General features: G+C 37.7%; 1 protein-coding gene across 4 annotated transcripts in view; it reads right to left on the bottom strand.

Moving 5' to 3' along the window:
* Nucleotides 1–20320, bottom strand: part of BANK1 (B cell scaffold protein with ankyrin repeats 1) — a 252856-nt gene extending 232536 nt beyond the window's left edge. For 2 of the 4 annotated variants that reach the window (XM_075998581.1, XM_075998580.1), the window contains exon 1: nt 20195–20320. In XM_075998581.1, coding sequence (XP_075854696.1) covers nt 20195–20237 — 43 coding nt within the window. In that variant the 5' untranslated portion in view covers nt 20238–20320. Of the gene's footprint in view, nt 1–20160 lie in introns of all 4 variants that reach the window. The other 2 variants (XM_075998583.1, XM_075998582.1) reach the window with 2 other exon arrangements.
* Between the last annotated feature and the right edge of the window lie 2338 nt (nt 20321–22658).

Raw genomic sequence — 22658 nt, forward strand, 5'->3', positions numbered from 1 at the left:
AGAATTATTTAGACCTCAGCAAGGGTAGGTTTTTTTTGTTTGTTTGTTTTTGTTTTTTTTTTTACTTTTTTTTTATTTTGGCATATTATGGGGGTACAGATTTTAAGGTTTCAATAAATGCCCATTTCCCTCCCTCCCCCCAAAAGTCTGAGTCTCCATCATGACCATCCCCCAGATGGTGCACATATCACTCATTATGTATGTATATACCCGCCCCCCTCCCCCCTCCCACCTGCCCAATACCCTATTACTGTAGTACCTATGTGTCCACTTAGGTGCTACTCAGTTAATACCAGTTTGCTGGAGAATATATCTGGTGCTTGTTTTTCCATTCTTGGGATACTTCACTTAGTAGTATGGGTTCCAGCTCTAACCAGGAAAATATAAGATGTGCTATATCACCATAAGGGTAGGGTTTTTGAGTCATCTGACATTGAGTTGGGGTGGAAATAAAATGAAATAGAGCTGTCCAGCTTGTCCCCTTCCTATTTCACTTAAATACAATCCCTGAAGGGCAGAGTCACCTTTTTGTGTGTCCCTTGAATCCAGCACAGGAGATCAAAAATAAGTGAAGAATAAGTGAATGAAGGGTAAATATACCTAAAATAATCCTTTCATAAGACTATGGAGGCTATAGTGCACTCTTTCTTGAGGAATATCCTCAATTCTAAATGCCTAGTAAATTTTTTTTTTCATTTCTACAGTGTATTTCTTTTAAGATATATTAATTGCATTACTATTATGAACCAAGTATTTTTATGAATAATTAACATAGTCACCAATATATATAATGCCTTCTAGGCATCAGAGAGATCACATGGTTTGCAAAAGGTTAAGGTCTGTTAGTGACAGAGCCAGGACTTGATCCTGTGCTTATTTGACTTGAAATCCAGTACTAGGTATTTCTAAGTTATTAAAACTATTCAGTCTTTCTTTAGATTAATTAATAATAGTCTAATATGAAGAATTATCTATTCTTTTACCCAATAAATCATTGTGGAGTTTCCTCTTTTTCTTTTGTTTTTAAACACTGTAAAATAGATTTATATGGGGAGAGAGCAAAACTAAAATATTTACAAATGACAGTTTACCAAATAGCTATACAAACATAACTTCACAGCACCTGCAAATATTAAATACATTAAAGCTACTAAATTGAACAAGTAAAACTACCCAAAGTAAACATAGAAAACTAAAAACCAGAAGTACATATACCATAGATTATTTTCTACTTCTTTTTTAAAGTTTTTCTCACATATTTACAATTATGTTCATGTATTATGTTAGAAAAAGAAAAAGAAAAAAAATATGTCAATCTTCTAGACACACATAGAAGATATTAAATTTCATTTGCCTTTATACTTTAATCATACTTTTTCACTCTACTTGCCCTAGAATACATTTTAATTTGCTAAATATTCTAAGCTACATTAAAAGATTATAGAAATCTTAGTAAAAATAACTATTTGTTATCAGATTAATATTGGAAAATATCTATAAATTATCTTTCTATAAAAAGCTTCATGAATTTTTATTTTTTTTTTCATAATCAAAGGAAGCCCTTCTGCAAACCAAACAATTTGAAAAAGATTGCCAAACGTAAGGATATTCAGACATGTGGCATTCAGAATGTCCCAGAAATAGGGCATTCAGAAATGGCTAAAACTTTATCCTTTTTCACAAGCTTAGTTTGGTACTCTAATGTCACTCTTAATACTAGCTAATCAGCCAGCATCTATTAATATTCTTACCTCTACTGAATTGATGCTAGAGGCGATCCCTCTCTTTAAAGAGCATCCCATCTGTTTAAATACTGAAGTCATTGCCATATGAACGCTACTCTCTACATGGCCTGTTGAGTTAGTCAACCTATAACACATAAAATTCATTCTTTGTCTAAATTACTTGCACTTATATCAGTTACTGTCATTTTAGGCAGAAAAAAATCTCAATAATAATTTATAGGGTAAATCTTAACAGCTCATATGTTTGCTTCAAACATGTGGAGTATTTTTACCATATATTTAGACATTTTTTTATTCCTCCTTTTGTGTTATTTTATTTTTTTTTCAATATATTTATGGGATACAGGTGGTTTTTATTACATAGGTGAATTGTATAGTTGTGAAGTCTGGGATTTTAGTGTGTCCATCACCTGAATAGTGTATATTGTACACTAGGTAAATTTTCATCCCTTACTCTTCCCCCACTCTCTCCCTTCTGAGTCTGCAATGGTTATTCTATCACTCTGTGTGACCATGTATACCCATAGCTTAGCTACCACTTAATAGTGAGAACATGAGGTATCTGGTTTTCTATTCCTGAGTTACTTCATTTAGCATAATAGCCATCCAAGTTATGGCAAAAGACATTATTTCATTCTTGTTATGGCTGAGTAATATTCCATTGTGTGTGTGTGTGTGTAAATATATATATATATTTTTTCTTTATCCAATCATTGGTTGATGGGCACATTCATTGATTCCATATCTTTGCTATTGTGAATAGTGCTGTGATAAACATTTGGGTGCAGGTGTCTTTTTGATATAATGACTTCTTTTCCTTTAGGTGGATACCCAGTGGTGGGACTGCTGAATCAAATGGTAGATCTACTTTTAGTTCTTTGAGTAATCTCTGTACTGTTTTCCATGGAGGTTGTACTAATTTACATTACCAACAACAGTGTAAAAGCATTCCTTTTTCACCACATCTAGGCCAACATTTATTGTTTTCTGGCTTTTTAATAATGGCCATTCTGACCAGGAAAGGTGATATCTCATTGTGGTTTTAATTTGCATTTCCCTAATGATTCACGATGCTGAGCATTTTTTCATATATTGGCAATTTGTATATCTTTTTATTTTTGAAAAATGTCTGTACATGATGTTTGCCCACTTTTTAATGGGTTGGATGTATAGTTTGTGAATACTTTCTCCTTTCAGGATAAAAGACCTCAACAAGCTCAGCATAAAGGGAGCATACCTTAAAATGATAAAAGCTATATATGACAAATCCACAGCCAACATTATAATGAATGGGGAAAAGTTGAAAGCATTAACCCTAAGAACTGGAACAAGAAAAGGATTCCCACTTTTACCTCTTATATTCAACCTAGTACTAGAAGTTCTAGCCATAGAAATCAGGCAGGAGAAAGAAATAAATGTAAAAGAGGAAGTCAAACTATCTCTGTTTGCTAATAATATAATATTATACCTAGAACGCCATAAAGACTCCTCCAAAGGACTTCTAGATTTGATAAATGAATTCAGTAAAGTCTCAGGTTACAAAATCAATGTAAACAAATCAATAGCATTTCTATTTACCAATAACAACCAAGGTGAGAATCAAATCGAGAACTTAATCCCATTTACAATAGCTGGAAAAAAGAAAATATCTAGGGATATACTTAACCAAAGAGGTGAAATATCTCTACAAGGAAAACTACAAAGCACTGATGAAAGAAAGCATAATGACACAAACGAATGGGAAAACATCTTATGCTCATGGATTGAAAGAATCAATATTGTTAAAATGTCCATACGCCCAAAGTAATCTACAGATTCAATGCAATTCCCACCAATATACCAATGTAATTTTTCACGAAATTAGACAAAATAATCCTATGGTTCATATGGAACCAAAAAAGAGCACAAACATCCAAAGCAATCCTAAGCAAAAAGAGCAAATCTGAAAGTATCACATTATCTGACTTCAAATTATACTAAAAGGCAATAGTAACCAAAACAGCATTGTACTAGTATAAAAGTAGACACATAGATCAATGGAACAGAATAAAGAACCCGGAAATAAAACTACATAGCTACAACCAACTGATCTTTGACAAAATAAACAAAACATACACTGGGAAAGGACACCCTATTCAATAACTGGTGCTGGGAAAGTTGGATAGCCACATGCAGAAGAATGAAACTGGATCTCTCTTTTGCACCATGTGCAAAAATTAACTCAAGATGAATTAAAGACTTAAATGTAGGACCTAAGACCATAAAAGTTCTGGAAAAAAATGCAGAAAAAACTCTTCAGGTTATTAGACTAGGCAAAGAATTTATGACTAAGACCCCAACAGCAAGTGCAACAAAAATAAAAATAGACAAATGTCACCTAATTTAACTAAAAAACTTCTGCACTGTAAAAGAAAAAAAATCATAAAAAATAGACAACCTATATAATAGGACAAACATGTTTCATTGACAAACATTTCTAATGTGGAAAGAATCTGTCTATGGTTACTATAGTCAAATTGCTCTTAATTTTAGAATGTTTTGATGAATGAAATCCCAATATTTAAACATGATGTCACTTACACAGATCACATGATTACTGACATAGTGTCAGGTTTACACAATCTAACATGAAAATATCTTCAAAATCATTTGATTAGTTGAGATGCACACATGCTTTTTAACTGCATAAACACACCCTCAAAATATTCCTATATGGTTGACCCTTAAACAATGCAGGGGTTAGGGGTGCTGACATCCACTGCAGAGTTAAAATTTGCATATAACTTCTGACTCCTCAAAAGTTAACTACTAATAGCTTACTACTGACTGGAAGCCCTATTGATATAAAGTTGATCAACACATATTTTATATGTTATTATGTACTATAATATAGTGTATGTTATATTATTATGTAGTACTGTTATATAATACGATTATATTCTTACATTATATCATATAGTAGTATTATATAATATTATTATGTTCTTACAATAAAGTAAACTAGAGAAAAAATGTTATTAAGAAAATCATAAGGAAGAGAAAATACGCTTATAATACCATACTGTATTTATAGATATTGTACATTTATGTTATCTGTTTACAGGATAATTGTCTCTCTGAAATGGCAGGTAACTGCAGCTGCAGACCTCAATCTAGATTCTAGGGTGTACATCAAGCAATTCAACTCTTTCTTGTAATGTCATGACTTTTCTCTGCTTCTCAGCAGCACTTGCAGCATCACTAGTGGCACTTCACATGGGTCCCATCATGTTATTCAAGGTTTATAGTGTTGCAGTAAACACAATGAAAAATACATGAGAACTGTGAAAAATCACATTTTATTGCAATATGCAATTTACTGCAGAGACAAATTGCTCACATGGAGATGAGGAACATCACATGGCATTTTAAGCAGATACTCGGAACACTTGAGCTCACTGCAATAGCAACAGGAGGTGACTACAAAATTATTACAGTAGAACAATATGCACTAGAGTTAATTTTATGCAGTTCTGATTTAATACTGCATCTTTACATTTGTTTACATTTCTCTCCAATGCAAACGGTGGCTTTTCTGGTCTATATGTGTTTATATACATAGAAGTTTTGATAAATTCTAGCTTTTCATGATAGATTTATATATATTTTATGGCAGTAAATGATAAAGTAGACTGATATCTATTAATATATATATTTTATGCATTCATGACATAACTAATTTTTTCTTAATTGTTTGATATTTCTAGGTTACATTCATTTTCAAGTGTTCAAATCGTTGCTACTCTCTAAAAATTCTTCCAATATAGTTAGGGAAAAAAGTCCAAATGGGAGCAGAAGAGATCAAACTGTCACTCTTTGCTGATGACATAATATTATACCTAGAAAACCCCAAGGATTCAACCAAGAGACTCTTTGAATTGATAAATGAATTTGGTAAAGTCTCAGGATACAAAATCAATACACAGAAATCAGAGCATTCATATACTCCAACAACAGTCAAAGTGAGAACCAAATCAGACTCAATTCGCTTCAAAATAGCAACAAAGAAAGTAAAGTACCTAGCAATATATTTAACTAAGGAGGTAAAGGACCTCTACAGGGAGAACTATGAAACACTGAAGAAGGAAATAGCAGAGTATGTAAACAGGTGGAAGAATATACCATGCTCATAGATCGGCAGAATCAACATTGTTAAAATGTCTATACTACCCAAAGTGACCTACAGAATCAATGCAAGCCCTATCAAAATACCATCATCATTTTTCACAGATATAGAAAAAATAATTTTATGTTTCATATGGAACCAGAGAAGACCCTGTATTGCAAAATCAATCCTAGGCAATAAAAACAAAATAGGAGGTATCAATTTACCAGACTTCAAACTATACCACAGGCTATAGTAATTAAAACTGCTTGTAACTGGCACAAGAACAGGGACATTGGCCAGTGGAACAGAACAGAGAACCCAGATATAACATCATCCTCATATAGCCAACTAATCTTCGACAAAGCAGACAAAAACATACACTGGGGAAAAGAATCCCTATTCAATAAATGGTGCTGGGAAAACTGGATAGCCACATGTAGAAGACTGAAACAGGACCCACACCTTTCACCTCTCACAAAAATCAACTCAGGCTGGGTAACAGACTTGAACCTTAGGTGTGAAACTATTAGAATTCTAGAGGAAAACGCTGGGAATACTCTTCTAGACATTGGCCTAGGCAAAGAATTTATGAAGACGATCCCAAAGGCAATCACAGCAGCAACAAAAATAAATAAATGGGACATGATCAAATTAAAAAGCTTCTGCAAAGCCAAAGAAACTGTCAAGAGAGCAAACAGACAACCCACATAAGGGGAGAAAATTTTCGCAAGCTACATATCCGATAAAGGGCTGATAACTAGAATTTATTTAGAGCTCAAGAAAATCATCAAGGAAAAATCAAACAACCCTATAAAAAAATGGGCAAAGGACATGAACAGAAATTTTTCAAAAGAAGACAGAATAATGGCCAACAAACATATGAAAAAATGCTCAACATCTCTCATCATCAGGAAAATGCAAACCAAAACTGCAATGAGATAATCACCTATCTCCAGTAAGAATGACCTTTATCAAAAAGTCCCCAAACAATAAATGTTGGCATGGATACAGAGAGAGGAACACTCCTACACTGCTAGTAGGACTGCAAACTAGTTCAACCTCTGTGAAAAGCAATATGGAGATACCTTAAAGCAATACCAGTAGATCTACCATTTGATCCAGCAATTCCACTACTAGGCATCTACCCAAAAGATCAAAAGTCACTTTATGAAAAAGACACCTGCACGCAAATGTCTATAGCAGCACAATTCACAATTGCAAAGCTGTGGAAACAACCCAAGTGCCCATCAATTCATGAGTGGACTAATAAAACATAGTATATGTAGACCATGAAGTACTATTGAGCTTTAAGAAACAATGGTGATATAGCATCTCTTGTATTTTCCTGGATAGAGCTGGAACCCATTTTACTAAGTGAAGTATCTCCAGAATGGAAAAACAAGCACCACATGTACTCACCAGCGAATTGGTATTAATGGATCAATACCTAAGCAGACATATAAGAATAACATTTATCGGGTGTCTAACCTCCTAATTCTATCCACTATTAATTATTAAACTAGAAATAAAATACAAAAAAAATCCACATATAAGTGGACCCATACAGTTCAAACCCAGATTTTTCAAGGGTCAACCATATCTAGAATTCTCTATGCATTTTCCTAGTTCCATTTCATTCACATACTTTACTTTCCCTAAAAAATAATCACCTTCTCATTTTTCTCATTTTCATTAGCACGTTCCACAATCACCTCACCTGAATAGTTGGAATTAGCCACAAGGAATTAAAGAAATAGTCAAACTATCTGTGCCCTACTCAACCTACCAATGCCATTTTCCCTACTGTACAGACCATTCAGTTCCTATAATAAGCTTCCTTCCCTCTAACTCAGTCAAAATGTGGCCATTAGGAAAGGATCAGAACTTTATGTACACTGTGATATACATAGCACCAAAGAAAATATAGCTAAAAGCAGTACTACCAATCTTTGGTTGAAAGAACCATCCTCTCAAGAACTATCTGCCATTTAACAGAGATGATAACTTTGTGCAAAAGGACTTACTCTCTACCAGTGTTGAGGGAACGATGCATCCCGTGGTTTAACATATTTGTGAAACACTGGGGTAGAGACATGGAAGATGCACTATTAGTTGCTGAATTTCTCACACACTGAAATATTCTAATATTCACATTCAAAATATTTCACCACAGAAAATGTTTTCCAAGTAACATAGAGTATATGTTACAGAACACAGTTTGGGCAACTAATGGAATAAAGCCCTGGAAGGATGAGTTCAAGTATTTCAGGTATTCGCCACCAGGTAAGCAAAGCATGAGCCACCCTTCATGATGTCCCACATGGCCACACTCACCTACTCACCTAGCAACAGCCATAGCAACTGTCAATTACAGAGCATCAACTTTGCTTCAAGTATTACTGTATCTTCTTTCATCTTTTGCTGATGAAAAAACATTAGGTACAGAGAGGTCTTATAATGGAATTACTTAAGATCCTATGACCACTAAGTGATGCATTTATTATATGCATCAGTTCAGAAAATGATTCCAAGGGGCATAAAGTAATAAATTACTATCAACACAAAACACATCCTAAGGAAAAGCAGAAATGTAATGTGCTTTAACTGCCAACTTCTTAGCAGACTGGTCCTCATAAAAGAAATAGGAAAGCTGTCTATTATTTCTTTCAATAATTATAAATGCTTCCTAATTACCCATATGTTACTCAAAAATAGAAATTTGCTTGGGGGGACTTTTATCCTGGTGACCTTTATAGATCTAGGTAAGACACTGTCGATTTATACCTTATAAGCAACAAATTAATTCCAATAGCATTTTAACAATTCTGAATATATCACTAAAGCTTTATCCATACAACTATATCAACTACATCCACTATCACTTTTACCTGTATAATGATATTAGAAATGCCTTCATCAAAAAAGTCATTAAGATACTCCAATATAATCCATTTTGTGTTATTGTTTTGTTTTTGTTTTTCTGAGGGGAGGGGTATAATATATGATATAGTTGTGGACTAAGCCTCCTTCAAAACAAGAAACAAAAAGATTAACCACATTCTTATTAAAAAGTGATGTTTAAACAGAATTAAATTATCAAAATGAGAAAATTTTCTTTATCCATTAACTACATAATTTTACACGTGGTACCATATAACTTGTTTTCATAGCAGATCATAGCTTTCATTGAGTTCAATTTGTAGTGAATGCGCAGAGATACATACATTTGAGAAATTATAATGTTCAACACAGCAACAAGAAAAATTAATCAGAAGCACATGAAAGAACATTTATATGCGTTTCTCAGTCCTGAGATTTATATAACTGTGACACCAGAAGTATAGAGATTGAGCCACATAAATAAATTTCTTCTAATAAAAGTGAGAATTGAACACTACCTCATTCTTCAAGTGATATTTGCTGTTTGCTAAGCACCTGCTGTGCTTTAGGCATTTTATGTACAGAATTATATTTAATCATCCTGGCATTCCTATAAAATAAGTATGCCACTCACTCACTTGAGATATAAAAAAATTGGATTTTAGAGTTGCTAAGTAATGAGTTCAAAGCCATACAACACATGAAAAATCTTATATTTGAATTGGTATAGAGGTACAGGTATAATCTGCTCACAAATGTGAACAAAACTTGGGGCATTAGTCGTCTTTTAAAATTAAGTTAGTTATATTTTTAATGTATAAGAAAGCAGAGTGGAGATTAGGAGATTTGTCTGATTGGTCTGTAATACAAATAATAATCCTGATAAATTTTAAACTGAAATTCTATATGCATATCCAAAGATATATTTTAAATTCCTTAAAAAAGGCATTTGACTTTTAAAATTTCAGTATTTTACACAGTTTAATATTAATAAACAATTAGATATTTTCTATAATTTCACTGAAGACAATTTCCAATTAGTGAGACAAATTTTGTGATAGAATTGTACATGGGAAGACATTTCAAATATAGAAAACAGTGTCTTCTTCCATTCACTCAATAACTACAGAGGGGAAGTTCAGCCTTCATGAGTCGTGACATGAGTGAGTGGAAAGTTTCCAACTTTGTCATTTGATTTAAATAAACCAAGTTACTATGTATTTCTTCTGTGATTTATGGTTTTTCACAGACAGGATTTTCTACCCAAATTAATCCAATAGAATATTTACTAATATATCAAAGTTAATGCCCTCTAATTAATATATAGATATAATTCATTTCCAATGGAATGAAAGGCATCTGTATTTATTGATACAGATCCACAAAATAGGAGATGGCTCAGGAACCAGAAATTCTTGGAGTCCTGACACTTGTGTGTCCCAGATGCCAACAGCTGGGTCAGTGCCTTCCTGATGCCCTCACTTCCTGATGGTGACAGAGGCAGTAGATCCCCCTAATAAACTAGTTAGGAAAATTATTTCTGGTGGCCAAGCCTAGAGATTGCTCCCAAACCCCCATATCAATTTTATAAAAAGCTAATTCCCTATATTAAATTTCCTTCTGCTTAAAACTGTCAACTGCTTTCTATTAAATGCCTGTAAACCATGTGTTATGCATCCCAATTATTTTATGGAAATGAGTAGACAAAATAATCTTTCAATGCAAGTGAAAGAATGGAAGAATAAATATCTAGTAATAGCCAAGAAAATTATGAAGAAGATTTCTTGGGAGAAGTTTTCTTAGCAGATATTAGCTTTTTAATAAACTATTAATAATACATTAGTATAACAGAATAGAGAATAGAAAACTCAGAATACAGACTGTAGGATATATAAAACTTAATTACATAACAAAGGTAGTATTTCAGTTCAATGGGAAAGGGTTTGGGTCATTTAATAAACACTGATTTCTCAACCAGCTAACCTTATTTTAAAAAATTAAGTTGGATTCCTGCATCATGCCATACACAAAAATAAATTCAAGACATATTAGATATTCAACTGCAAAAATTAAAATCTCAGAAAAAAATGTAGAAAACTCCACGTGTAACATAGGAGTTGGGAAGACTCCCTCAGCAAGACAGGAAACAGAAGATACGGGAAAAAAGATAAGACACATATTTGACATAAATGTTAAAAAATGTTCAATGGCAACAAATATTAAAATCATCTAACAGATGATAAATTAAGAAAAATATTTGTGATGCATAAGATAAAAATTTAGATTTTAATATATAATGTGATCTTACAATTTTTTAAGGCAAAAGACACAATGGAAATATGAGTAAATGATATAAATATATAACACAGAGAAGAACAAATCCCAATACCAAAGAAATATATGAAAAACACTCAATTTCAAGAGAAAAATGGTAATTAAAATAATTGTAAAATATGACTATGAAAATACTTCTTGTAGTGAGCATGAACAGTCTCTCTAAAGTGCTCAAGGAATTGTGAGTTTTGCTAGTACTTCTATGAGAGTAACCTGATAATATACATCCAATAATATGTCATGAGAGAAAAATAAAATCTCTATTCATTTCATTGGAATTTTTTTCTGAAGGCTGAGAGATCAGTGCTGTCCAACAGAAAATATAATACAAATCACAAATGCAAGGCACATAGGAAATTTTAAGTTTTAGCAACCATGGTCCAACAAATACAAAGAAATAGGTTAAATTAATTACAATATTTTATTTCATTGAACAAACTCAACATATTATTGATATAATTTCAAGACACAATAGAAAAATGATTGAGAGGTTTTACATTCTATTTTTTTGAGAAGTCTTGGAAAATTGGTGTGTATTTTATATTTACAGCACATAGCAGTTTGAACCAGCTGCATTTTAAGTCCCCAACAGCCACGTGTCTAGTGGGCACAGTGTCAGGCAGCACAGTGTAGTTTTTTGCTTATCAGCACAGAGAAAACATGTCAGATTACAGCAATCCAACATGACAGAAAACTCTGTGTCTACATTTTTGTCGAGGAATACAATTTTGAGCTCACTCTCTTTTATTATAAAAATCTAACATGAAACAACTAATACGTAGTAAGAGTTGCCTAAATTTATAATATTACCAGCCTGTTTGATGTGTTTTTACCTAGCAATATCCGTCTCTTAAATTCAGCCAGGAAGAATGCAGTTGGAGAGACTTATTTAGGGCTGGGGTTTAATCACGCGTCGTGACAGGGAAGGTGACGGATCAGGGGTGGCAATGCTGACGCATGGATTCTAAGTTGGACGAAAAGTGATGATGTATAGAAAAAAGTGACTTAACACTATACCAAAGTTTTCACAGAAAGAAGTATCAGTTATTTGTTTTCCATTAAGATCCATATCAAAAAAAAAAAAAAAAAACCAGCAAAGGAAGGAGGAGAGGAATGCGAGGAGGTGGAGCTCCAGAAACAGAAGAAAAGAAGGAAGGAAAAAAGTGAGGCAGAAATACATAAACATGGAAGAAAATGTATACACTAAAATGGATTCCTAATGGAATTTATGGAACGCTCCTCTGAAATTTCATAGAGGAACATCCCCCTTGGTGTGATGCTGCCAGCTTTTGAGAACAATTCAATTGCAATAGTGACACTGACCTCGACGCCAGTCTTCTCTGCTTCGCTGACACCCTGCTATCAGAAGGGCGTCTACATGGCCTCCACCCCCTCCCCCTCGCTCCAATCTGGCTCTCATCCTTTACCGAAGCTACTTCTCTCTCTAAGGTCATTTGTCAACTGCATGGTGCCAAATCCATTGGCTAAATTTCAGTCCTCATTTTGCCTGGCCTATTGCAAGAATTTGGGCTCACCACTTACCACTCTTACCTACCTGAAAGTCTTATCGTTGTACTTTTCGTTGTTCTTCTTTTCTTTTTAGTCTCTCCTCAATCCTATCGAGCAGCTCCTCCTCTTTCTCTACCAACACTTACATGTTGCTTTCCCTGGGTCTCTATCCCGGGCCATCTTTTGTGTCTCATTTACTGTTGCAGTTTTAAATATCGTATCTTCCTAATTTTATATCTCCAGCTTGAAAGACATAACATCCAGGTCCTCACATCAAGCTGCTTACTTGACTTCTCAACCTGATTCCTTCTCAGGCTCCTCAAATACAACAGATCTGAAATTGAAATCTTGTTCTTCCACGCCCTCCCAGTTTCCTCCTGCTCCTTTAATCCTTCTCCGTGGAGTAAATGACAACTTCATGATCCCCCCAGCTTTCCATGCCACAGATCTGGGCGTCATTCTTTGCATCTCTTTTCCCCCTCCCTCCAACTCTACTGTCTACAAAAGGTATGTAAGTCACAGTTCTTAATGAATCTGTGCGCTTCTCCCTGTATTTTACTGTTCGGTAAACCCTTAATTGTTCACCAACTTCTACTGTTGCCCTCTCCCAAGTAATTGCACCATAGCGGCTCATGTGATTTAAGAACAGAAATCTTACGTCACACCTCTTTAAAAACTCTTCCTTATACTTGGGGCGCTTTTTACAGATTTCTGCTAGTTAGTTTTGGTATATTTTTCCAGCTTTTTCTGCAACTCTGTACTGCACTCATTATAACACTTTAAGTGTAACCGTGACAAATCTTGAAAACTTTTTGTCATTCTGTGTCTCATTCCTTTGCCTACATCATTGCACTTAATTGACACACCTGAACTTCATTAATTTGTTCCTGTCTCTATAGTTTATAAAGAGCACACCGGATTCTGATTTGTTTTCCAGGGTAATCATTAATCCCATTGTTAACATAATCGGGTTTACCTTGATGAAGATACTCAACTTTCCACTGCATTACAAAAATATATGTTGGTGAAGGACTCATATTAATTCACTGATATTACATCTAAAGTTCTCATAATGGCCTGTCAGTGGTGACATGCTTCTTCATATACCATGGGGATTGAGATAATAGCTAGTAAATTTACGCTACTTTTATATCTTATCTTCCTCTTTTACTAAGATAAATGTTTCAACAATTTTCTCTCTGTATGACTCAATTTAAATACATTTTAAACATTTGCCAGAATAACTATAAATTTTTCAGATAAGTAAAATGTCCTATTAACAAAACAAGGAAAAATGCTATTGTTATAAATTTATAGCTACACAATTCAAAACTCTAAAGTTCTTAGCAGTGCTTAACTCGTAATATTAAACTATGAGTGAATTATTTTCTCACCAACTCGAGGGACTTAAGATTGGAAGCAAAAGTAATTGCAAGAACTTTTCTTCAAATTTCAATATTAAAGCTACAAAACTCCACATATTCCCATCTGCAGATTTACTATACCTCATTTTCTCATACTCTATTCTTTGTGCATGAAAAGGATACACCTAACTCTCAGGTTGTTTAATTTTCAGTGGAAGATACATGGTAGACATCATTTTAACAACAACAACTTTCTAAAAGAGAAGAAGCTTATAGGAACAGAAGTGGCAATTTTTGAGAAATAAAAGGTACTCTAGCCCAAATTCTTGTTTTCCTCCAAAAAGGAGAAATTCACTGAAACCAGTTCCTGTAAAGAGACAGTAGTTTTAAGGATACCACAGGCAATTTCATGGATGGACAAGATCAGTAAAACAAGTGCAGCTAGGTTTTACATGTGCTGGACTTAGGAAGTCAGAAATTAAGACTACTCCCTTTATCCTTCAATCCTCCTCAACTCTCATCATACCTTGTTTCTAATTATCCATCTTGCACTGGAACCAACTGACTGTCATCCTCAACTGTATTTCCACTGACAACCATCTCGTTATCTTTCATTGATCTTCCATTGACAACAATCTAATTGTCTCTTGTTTAGAAAGAAGGACTTTCTAATATGTTGAGTCCAACACATCTGCATAAGCCTGACAACATGTCCTTGGCCATTAAGCAGCCAGCAGGCTGGCTGTCTTTGAGTCAAATGCCTATTCTTGGCCCAAATGACATTTTCCTGGAAATCTGAATTATTTACATGGTTCTACTAGTTTTACATGGCTGTGGATCTATAAGACATGAAGAAGAAATGCTTTCTGACCCACAGATAAGGGCTTAGATTAGTGAATATTCTAAGCTTTTATTGAAAAAATGATTAGAGAATTAAGGAAATTATCTTATTAACTGAAACCAAAGTAGATTTTTACCTCAATTTTATCTTACTTGCTTTTTCCAATAGTGATTTAATAATTCACAAACTATACTAAAAATGCATTCATTTCCTGATATTTCAAACTGTATCAATGTATTAAATCTAAATAAAACATGATAACCTAACAGAAAATATATAACCTTAGGTATTTTTCTAACAGTAACAAGAATTATTCTATAATTGCCATTGCAGCGATTTTGTAGAATCATACTTTGTTGTGTTTCTCCACTCCCTGCCCCCCAAATGGTGACTTAGAAGTTCCAATTTTAACAGTTTAGAAAAGGTTTCATAGATGAAAGAACACAATGAATTATTAAATACTTTCATGTAATCATACTAAACAATATAACTTCTTGTCCAGAGTAGGCGTTACTCTTCTGATGCTATCAATTACCAAGTAACATGATGTCCATTTCTTAAGAATTCAAAGTAGCAACACAATAAATGGGAGCTATTACAAGAAGGCCACAATTTCCAGTGGTCTTGACACTATATTATTTCTATGAAAGTTAAAAAATGACCCTATGACTAATAAGGATTGAGAATATTCATCCTGACCAAAGGATGAGACTTTATTCTCAGCATGTATCAGACCAAAAAAATGGGGCATGTCGTAACTGAAACTCCAACGTGGGGACTATCCTTGCACTTTCAGTATGTCTATATAACATGCAACACATATCAAAACGAAGCAACGGGAATGATTAGTATGAAAAAGTAACAAAGGGGGTTAAAAGAAAAGAAAATATGACACACAGTGTGATAAAAACACAACATATTTTAATGAAGTAGGTATAAAGGAAAGGACCACAAGGCATTGAAGAATTACTTTTCATGATTACAAAGGGAAGTCATCTTTCTGGATTATTTCAGTATGGAACACTTGGAAATAACAAGGAAATTTTTATCCAGGAGTATATGTCTAAAAGGCTCATTATTTTTCTCCAAGTGAAAAATAAATACAGGAGGGGTATAGTTCCATACATTTTCTGATATTTTCATCACCTGGACTATTTCAATGTCTGCAGTAAAACGTAGGTGCCACTCTTCATAGTTAAAACAGAAAGGAAGTAAAGGCCAAATAACAACTTAGTTTTTAAATAGTAACTTCTGTAACGTTTGTACTTTCTATTCTTATTTCATAGCTGTTTCCAAAATTACTATAAGATATTCTACAATCTTTGAAAAATGTAATAAAATAGCAACTGTAACTTATGTAATAGCCACTTAAACTCTTAAAACATGATTTTTGTATCAGGCGAGTTCCAAGTTCCTCGTTTTGGATTGAAATTATATTTTAACCTAGCAGTAAATATTTTGGTAAAATATATTCTTCATCTTCTTATAATTTGAAATATTCCACCATTTTCTGTTTGATGCTTACTCTTGCACATTTATTTATGTATTATCTAAATTGAGTCACAACTGGTACTTTGTGATACAAAAAAATAGCGCATGCTCTCATTCTGTCCCACTAAAGCCCCGCTTTATTCTTTCCTACAACTCTGGTTGACTCCCCTTTTAATCAGTTTATCCTTCGTTCTTCTCATGTCAATTCTTTCCTTCTCCTCTCAGAAATATGAACCACGATGTTTCTCAATGACATGCAGTGTCTTTCACAGACAGCCATACCCCTAACTTTTTTGATGTGGGAGTTTGATTGCTTCATTCATTAGGTTGTCTCTAAGTCAGTGTAAGGCAGTGTGTATGAGGTCGTTTCTCAAAAAAACTCTGTCTTACATATGCAAAACAAACACTACTGATCAATGACCTAAAAATTAAAATAACTAACATGTATGAAGCAATTACTATTTGTTTTGAAACCCTGAAAAGGACTTCACCTGAGTTTTCTCTTTTAATCCTCAAAACAACTTTCAAAAAATGTTATTGTTTTCCCAGATTTTGCTTTTTAATAAGCAAACGGAGATAATGAAAGATTTATTTTTTGTCTGAGATCACAGCTCAGATAAGCAACAAGGCCGGGGCGGAATCTGAGGCAGTGCGGGTCTGGACACCATCACAAGCAGGACATGAGCACTTACAGACGCCTCAGTGCGCTGAAAAGGCCCCTCTCCTAGCCCAAGTGTTACTTCGAACATGCTGATGTTTAAGCGTGAACTCTTTAGCAATTACATATTTCAGTAGGACTCCATATTAAAGTGAAAAAACCCTAAAAGCACTCTCTCTCTTTTAAAAGAATCTCAGTATAAAAGTGATCTTATCAGAACCTTTCAAGACTGATCTGAAGAAAGCAAGTTTTCCAGCCATCAGCGTGGACCAAGTGTTTCCTTAGTAGGGCAAATCTAGGTTGTTGGGTGTGTTGGAAGATTTTACTCAAAGCTTAAAGCTTCAAATCTTTAGGAACTTGGCGACAGCGGGTAGAGACCTAGACAAACTACGGTCCTCACAAGCTATGTATAAACATCAGCACATGGTGAGACAAGATAGATGCTAATTCCACCCTTTCATGATTCCTTTTTTTAAAACAATCAGAGGCATCAAATAATATCAATAAAAATACACAAACTACGGGGGGGGATAATCTATGCTTTAGTAAATCACTCCTTAATGAAGGTAAAAGTTAAAAAATTATATTTTAAAAATTATTAGTTTTGGAATAAATAGGACATTGGTAGGTAGTATTTAGTTAAACGTAAACCAAAACCACACCGGTTGCGCATCACCGGCGCTTGGTTCTGAGTCTTGCTCCTTCCCTGCTCCCACTGACAGACAGGCTGGGACAGGCCGGAGACCCGGCTGACGACAGGCTGGGACAGGCCGGAGACCCGGCTGAGGACAGGATGGGACAGGCCGGAGACCCCGCTGACGACAGGTTGGGACAGGTTGGAGACCCGGCTGAGGACAGGCTGGGACAGGCCGGAGACCCGGCTGAGGACAGGCTGGGACAGGCCGGAGACCCGGCTGAGGACAGGCTGGGACAGGCCGGAGACCCCGCTGAGGACAGGCTGGGACAGGTTGGAGACCCGGCTGAGGACGGGCTGGGACAGGCCGGAGACCCGGCTGAGGACGGGCTGGGACAGGCCGGAGACCCGGCTGAGGACGGGCTGGGACAGGCCGGAGACCCGGCTGAGGACGGGCTGGGACAGGCCGGAGACCCGGCTGAGGACAGGCTGGGACAGGCCGGAGACCCGGCTGAGGACAGACCCGGTGAGGGCGGCGCAGGGACCTAGGGCTCTCCACTGCTCCTGGAAACGTCTTCGTAGACTCGAGACGTTGCCGCCCTGCACTCCTGTCACTCAATATACTACGCGACTCTCTAGGGCAACGGAAGGCAGCTGGTAATGGAGGGCCTTCAAACAGTTACTGTTGAAGGCTGTGGGGTCACAAGCGAGCCACTCTGCAGACCTCGGTTTCTCTCTCGACTGAGGCTGCCGGGCTCAGGCCCCGCCACCCTGCGGGCGCGCGCGCGGCCTGGAGCAGCGCCCTCGGCGGGCAGCGCGACAAAGTGACAAACACTAGACAGTCACTCATAGCCAGAAAATGGACATGGAATAATTTCAAAAAGCAAACGTTTCGCCGAAGGAAAGTAACTGAAGCCAATGCTGCACGCCACACTGAGAGGACCCAGGGAGGCGGGAAAGTGCTGGGGACGAGAGCAACGGACGGGTCGCCCTCACCTCCCCCAGGACGGGTCGCCCTCACCTCCCCCAGGACTGCCACGACGGGGCGCCCGAAGTGCTACCTGAGCAGCACGTGAGACAAAAGCCATTTCCTGGCTAAAGTGCTCAATTGAAATAAACTGCACCCCATTCTGTTTAATTAAATCTGTTAAACTGGAATTACAAAAAAGGTAATTAGCTCCAGGTTCTAAAGACAAGTTGGTTTAGCCACAGAGGCCGCGAAGCTGCAGTCTTTAAGAATGCCAATGTCCAATATATTAGGATGTATATAATCGGGGCTCTAATTTCTTTTTTGTCATTTCGTCACGAACACAGTTCCCATTCTAACTGAAAGCAATTTTTAAAATTTATTTATTAAAAATGCACTAGACAAGAAAAGCCAAAATCACATTACCTAAAATGTGCTAGTGAGCTGTGAGAAAATTAATACTATCTAGCAAATTAAAAGAATTTCATTACAATATGCTTCCCTCTTGCATTTCGCGCCACGAACATCTTCAGTAGCATTAATACCCAAGTTTTTATTTTAATTTTCAAATTACACACTTTTTATAATCATCATATAATTTGCAAATGCATTTAAAATACTTCAAAAAGGACTAAACACAACTGCCTCAACGTCCACGTGGAAATGCAAACGCATCTATGTATGCGACCCAACTGACTGTCTTCCTGTCACCAAGTGGGCAAGCCCCGCCAGGCGGAGGCCGCGGGGAGCCACCTGCCTGGAGCGCCGGTCGCCAGGCCACCGCCGCGGGCAGGTCGGTGCGCGACCATGCGCGCGGTGTCGCCGTCTAGACACAACGGTAAAGCGCGCGCACTGCTGCGAACACGTTCCAAAGTGACTTCAGAAACCGCCGGCCCTGTCCCGGCGCTCTGGAAAGTTCCAGGTCCTCACCAGCGTGGACCCGGCGTTGCCTGCTGCCAGGACGGGGCGCGCTCCCCTGGCGTGCACGCCCGGGGAGCCTGCAAAGCACCGACCCTGCCGCGCGGCCCCAGCCAGACCCTCCCGGGGCGCTGCCCCGCGTGCGCGCCCCGCAGCCCCGTCCCCGCAAAGCCTCAACTCCCGGCGCGCTCCCCACCTGGGCGCGCTCCCCACCTGGGCGCGCTCCCCACCTGAGCGCGCTCCCCACCTGGGCGCTCTCCCCACCTGGGCGCGCTCCCCACCTGGGCGCTCTCCCCACCTGAGCGCGCTCCCCACCTGGGCGCGCTCCCCACCTGGGCGCTCTCCCCACCTGGGCGCGCTCCCCACCTGGGCGCGCTCCCCACCTGGGCGCGCTCCCCACCTGGGCGCGCTCCCCACCTGGGCCCTCTCCCCACCTGAGCGCGCTCCCCACCTGGGCGCTCTCCCCACCTGGGCGCGCTCCCCACCTGGGCGCGCTCCCCACCTGGGCGCTCTCCCCACCTGGGCGCGCTCCCCACCTGGGCGCTCTCCCCACCTGGGCGCGCTCCCCACCTGGGCGCTCTCCCCACCTGAGCGCGCTCCCCACCTGGGCGCGCTTCCCACCTGGGCGCGCTCCCCACCTGGGCCCTCTCCCCACCTGAGCGCGCTCCCCACCTGGACGCGCTCCCCACCTGGACGCGCTCCCCACCTGGACGCGCGGGGCCGCGGCGGGGCCGGCCCGCTGGCTGCATCGCGGCTGCCGAAGCCCGAGCCGGCGTGGCGGTCGCAGGAAAGCGGCCCGGCCCGGCCGCGCGCTCGGCTGGCCCCGCGGGGAGGAAGTGAAACCGCGCGGCCCCCACCCCCACAAGGCGCCCGGCTCGCGGCGCCCTCCCGCCTCCCCGCCCCTTTGACCCTGCGCGGCCTCAGCCCGTCGCCTGTCCCTGCGGCCCCTGCGGCCCCTGCACCATTCCGGAGCTTCCAGGCAGGCGCGGGATCCCTGCGGGAAGTGGGCATTTGCGGGGAAGGGCGAGCAATAAGTATAGACACAGGTACAGATGCATAGAAATTAAGATGTAGATAAGATAGTAATGTTTAAAATATTCCATTTTACCCACACTTTCTAGGCTAGGTTTATAAATTGAAAAGTGATTTTAAATCCCATATAAAATTTATTTCCTGCTCCAGCTCCAACTCAAAAATGGACCCATCAAAAAATTTGTATGCATCTAAATAGCCTCTCTAAACAAGAGTCGTTGATATGTTTTAACGACTGAGATACACCAAAGGAATTGTCCCAGAGCCTTAAAATAAATGTCTCTTCTTACTAAACTAGTAATTTACCTTTTGAAGTTGAAGATATTTTTGAAGCTCAATTTGAGTATTTGGTAACAATACATGGTTTAAGTGCCCCTCTCCCCCTTCTTATAAAAGAAACCTAAAAGGAAGCTTGCTTAGCAACTGTTTCTCTCATAGTCTTTTCTTAGGAATACTATAAATATCAAGTATCAAAGAAAATACTAACTTTTTTCACATAACCACACTTGTTATTAGAACTTTATAACATAATACAGAAAATGGAGAAATATGTGAGATGTCAGAAAAATTTGAAAGCTATTATAGATATATTCATCTGCTTGTAGTTTTATTAACACCATTATTATTTTCAACTTGATTTTCTGAATTTGAAATAATGGAGCAAAAGATATCTACTTTATGAAAAAATGTCATATCGATAGGTAGATTGTCTTCTATGTATGCCTCTGTACCAAGAGACCTCAATATATTAAGTTAAAAAGAAGAGAGTTTGGATTGTAGGGTACATAGAAACTCTTGGTCCATATTTTTAGAAATTCAGCTCCTAGGAAAGTGTAAGTCTTCCTGAACAAACCTGGCAGGGAAATAATGTCCTAACTGGTGAATGTTCTAGTGTCTGTGTTCCTGACAAGCGCCACTTTAACCAGCACAAACACTCCAGCTTATGCTCCCAATTACCTGTCCAGATCCTCAAAGGCACCCATCTAGCACACAAACATGTTAACACGGACAGTCTTCAAATAGTAAATTAATCCATCACGTGTACAGAACAGCCTTTCAGTAGGACAGGCCCTGGTGGGGAAGTCAGAAAGCCGCAGTTGCCATCCTGCTCTGCACCTTGCTCTCAGCGACTGGAACCATTCTTAATGTTTCTGAGCCTTGCATATCTCATCTAAATGATTACATTAAAATAATTATATTCAGGTCTCTGCCACCTATAAAATTTTATGACACTGTCTCCTATAATACGTATGGAAAATAAGCTTTACAATACATAGGAAAATTAAGTACATTTCAGATGCTTGTTTCCACTATTTATGCCAATATGATCCCAGTAAATGGAAAGATAAAAGCAAAAATGTGCTTAAAATTATAGGCTTGTTTCTAAAAACTAGTTTGTTTAATAAGACTTTGTGTTATAAAACCTTAAAAATCTTCTACTAACATTTAAAAATTATTCTAGTCTTATTTTTTGTTTTAAGTACTAAATGGGAAGACAATTCTTGTTCAAAAGTTATAAGCTAATATATATAGCCCATTGACTGACTGACTTGTTCTTTTGTTTTACAGTTTGAAGTTAAATCAAATCTACTCCTCTTTTTTAAGAAAAGTATTTTATATGCTAAGCACTATCCAAGAATTTCACAATATTCATGCCATTTTGTTCTCAAAATAATGTGGCTTTAACATGCAGATTTTACCAATGAGAAATCTAAGTTTTAAACATTTTAAGTGACAGATCTGGAATTCAATCCCAGATCTGACTCCATAGACTACCCTCTTACTTATAATCTCCCCTTTCCTTTTAAAGTCACTTAAGGCCATTGTGAAAGATTACATGGACATCATAGGCTAGGTTATCCATATATACACACTCAAAAATTGTTTTTATTTTCCTACCCACTTTCCCACAGAGCTATATCCTATGGAACGAAACACCTTAAAATAGGTGTGAATTTCACGTATAGTTCATTACAGTTTTGGTGCTATTTGGTTGAGGAAACGTAGACATTAACACAAATACACACACACACCACACTTACATGTATGTGTGTATTTGTGGGGACCTAAGTCTTATATGTATTCAAACTTTGCCAATGCATTTGTGAAAATATATTTTAGAAAAGTTTCCACTCATT

Source organism: Microcebus murinus, chromosome 29, assembly GCF_040939455.1.
Source record: "Microcebus murinus isolate Inina chromosome 29, M.murinus_Inina_mat1.0, whole genome shotgun sequence".
Classification (NCBI taxonomy): Eukaryota; Metazoa; Chordata; class Mammalia; order Primates; family Cheirogaleidae; genus Microcebus; species Microcebus murinus.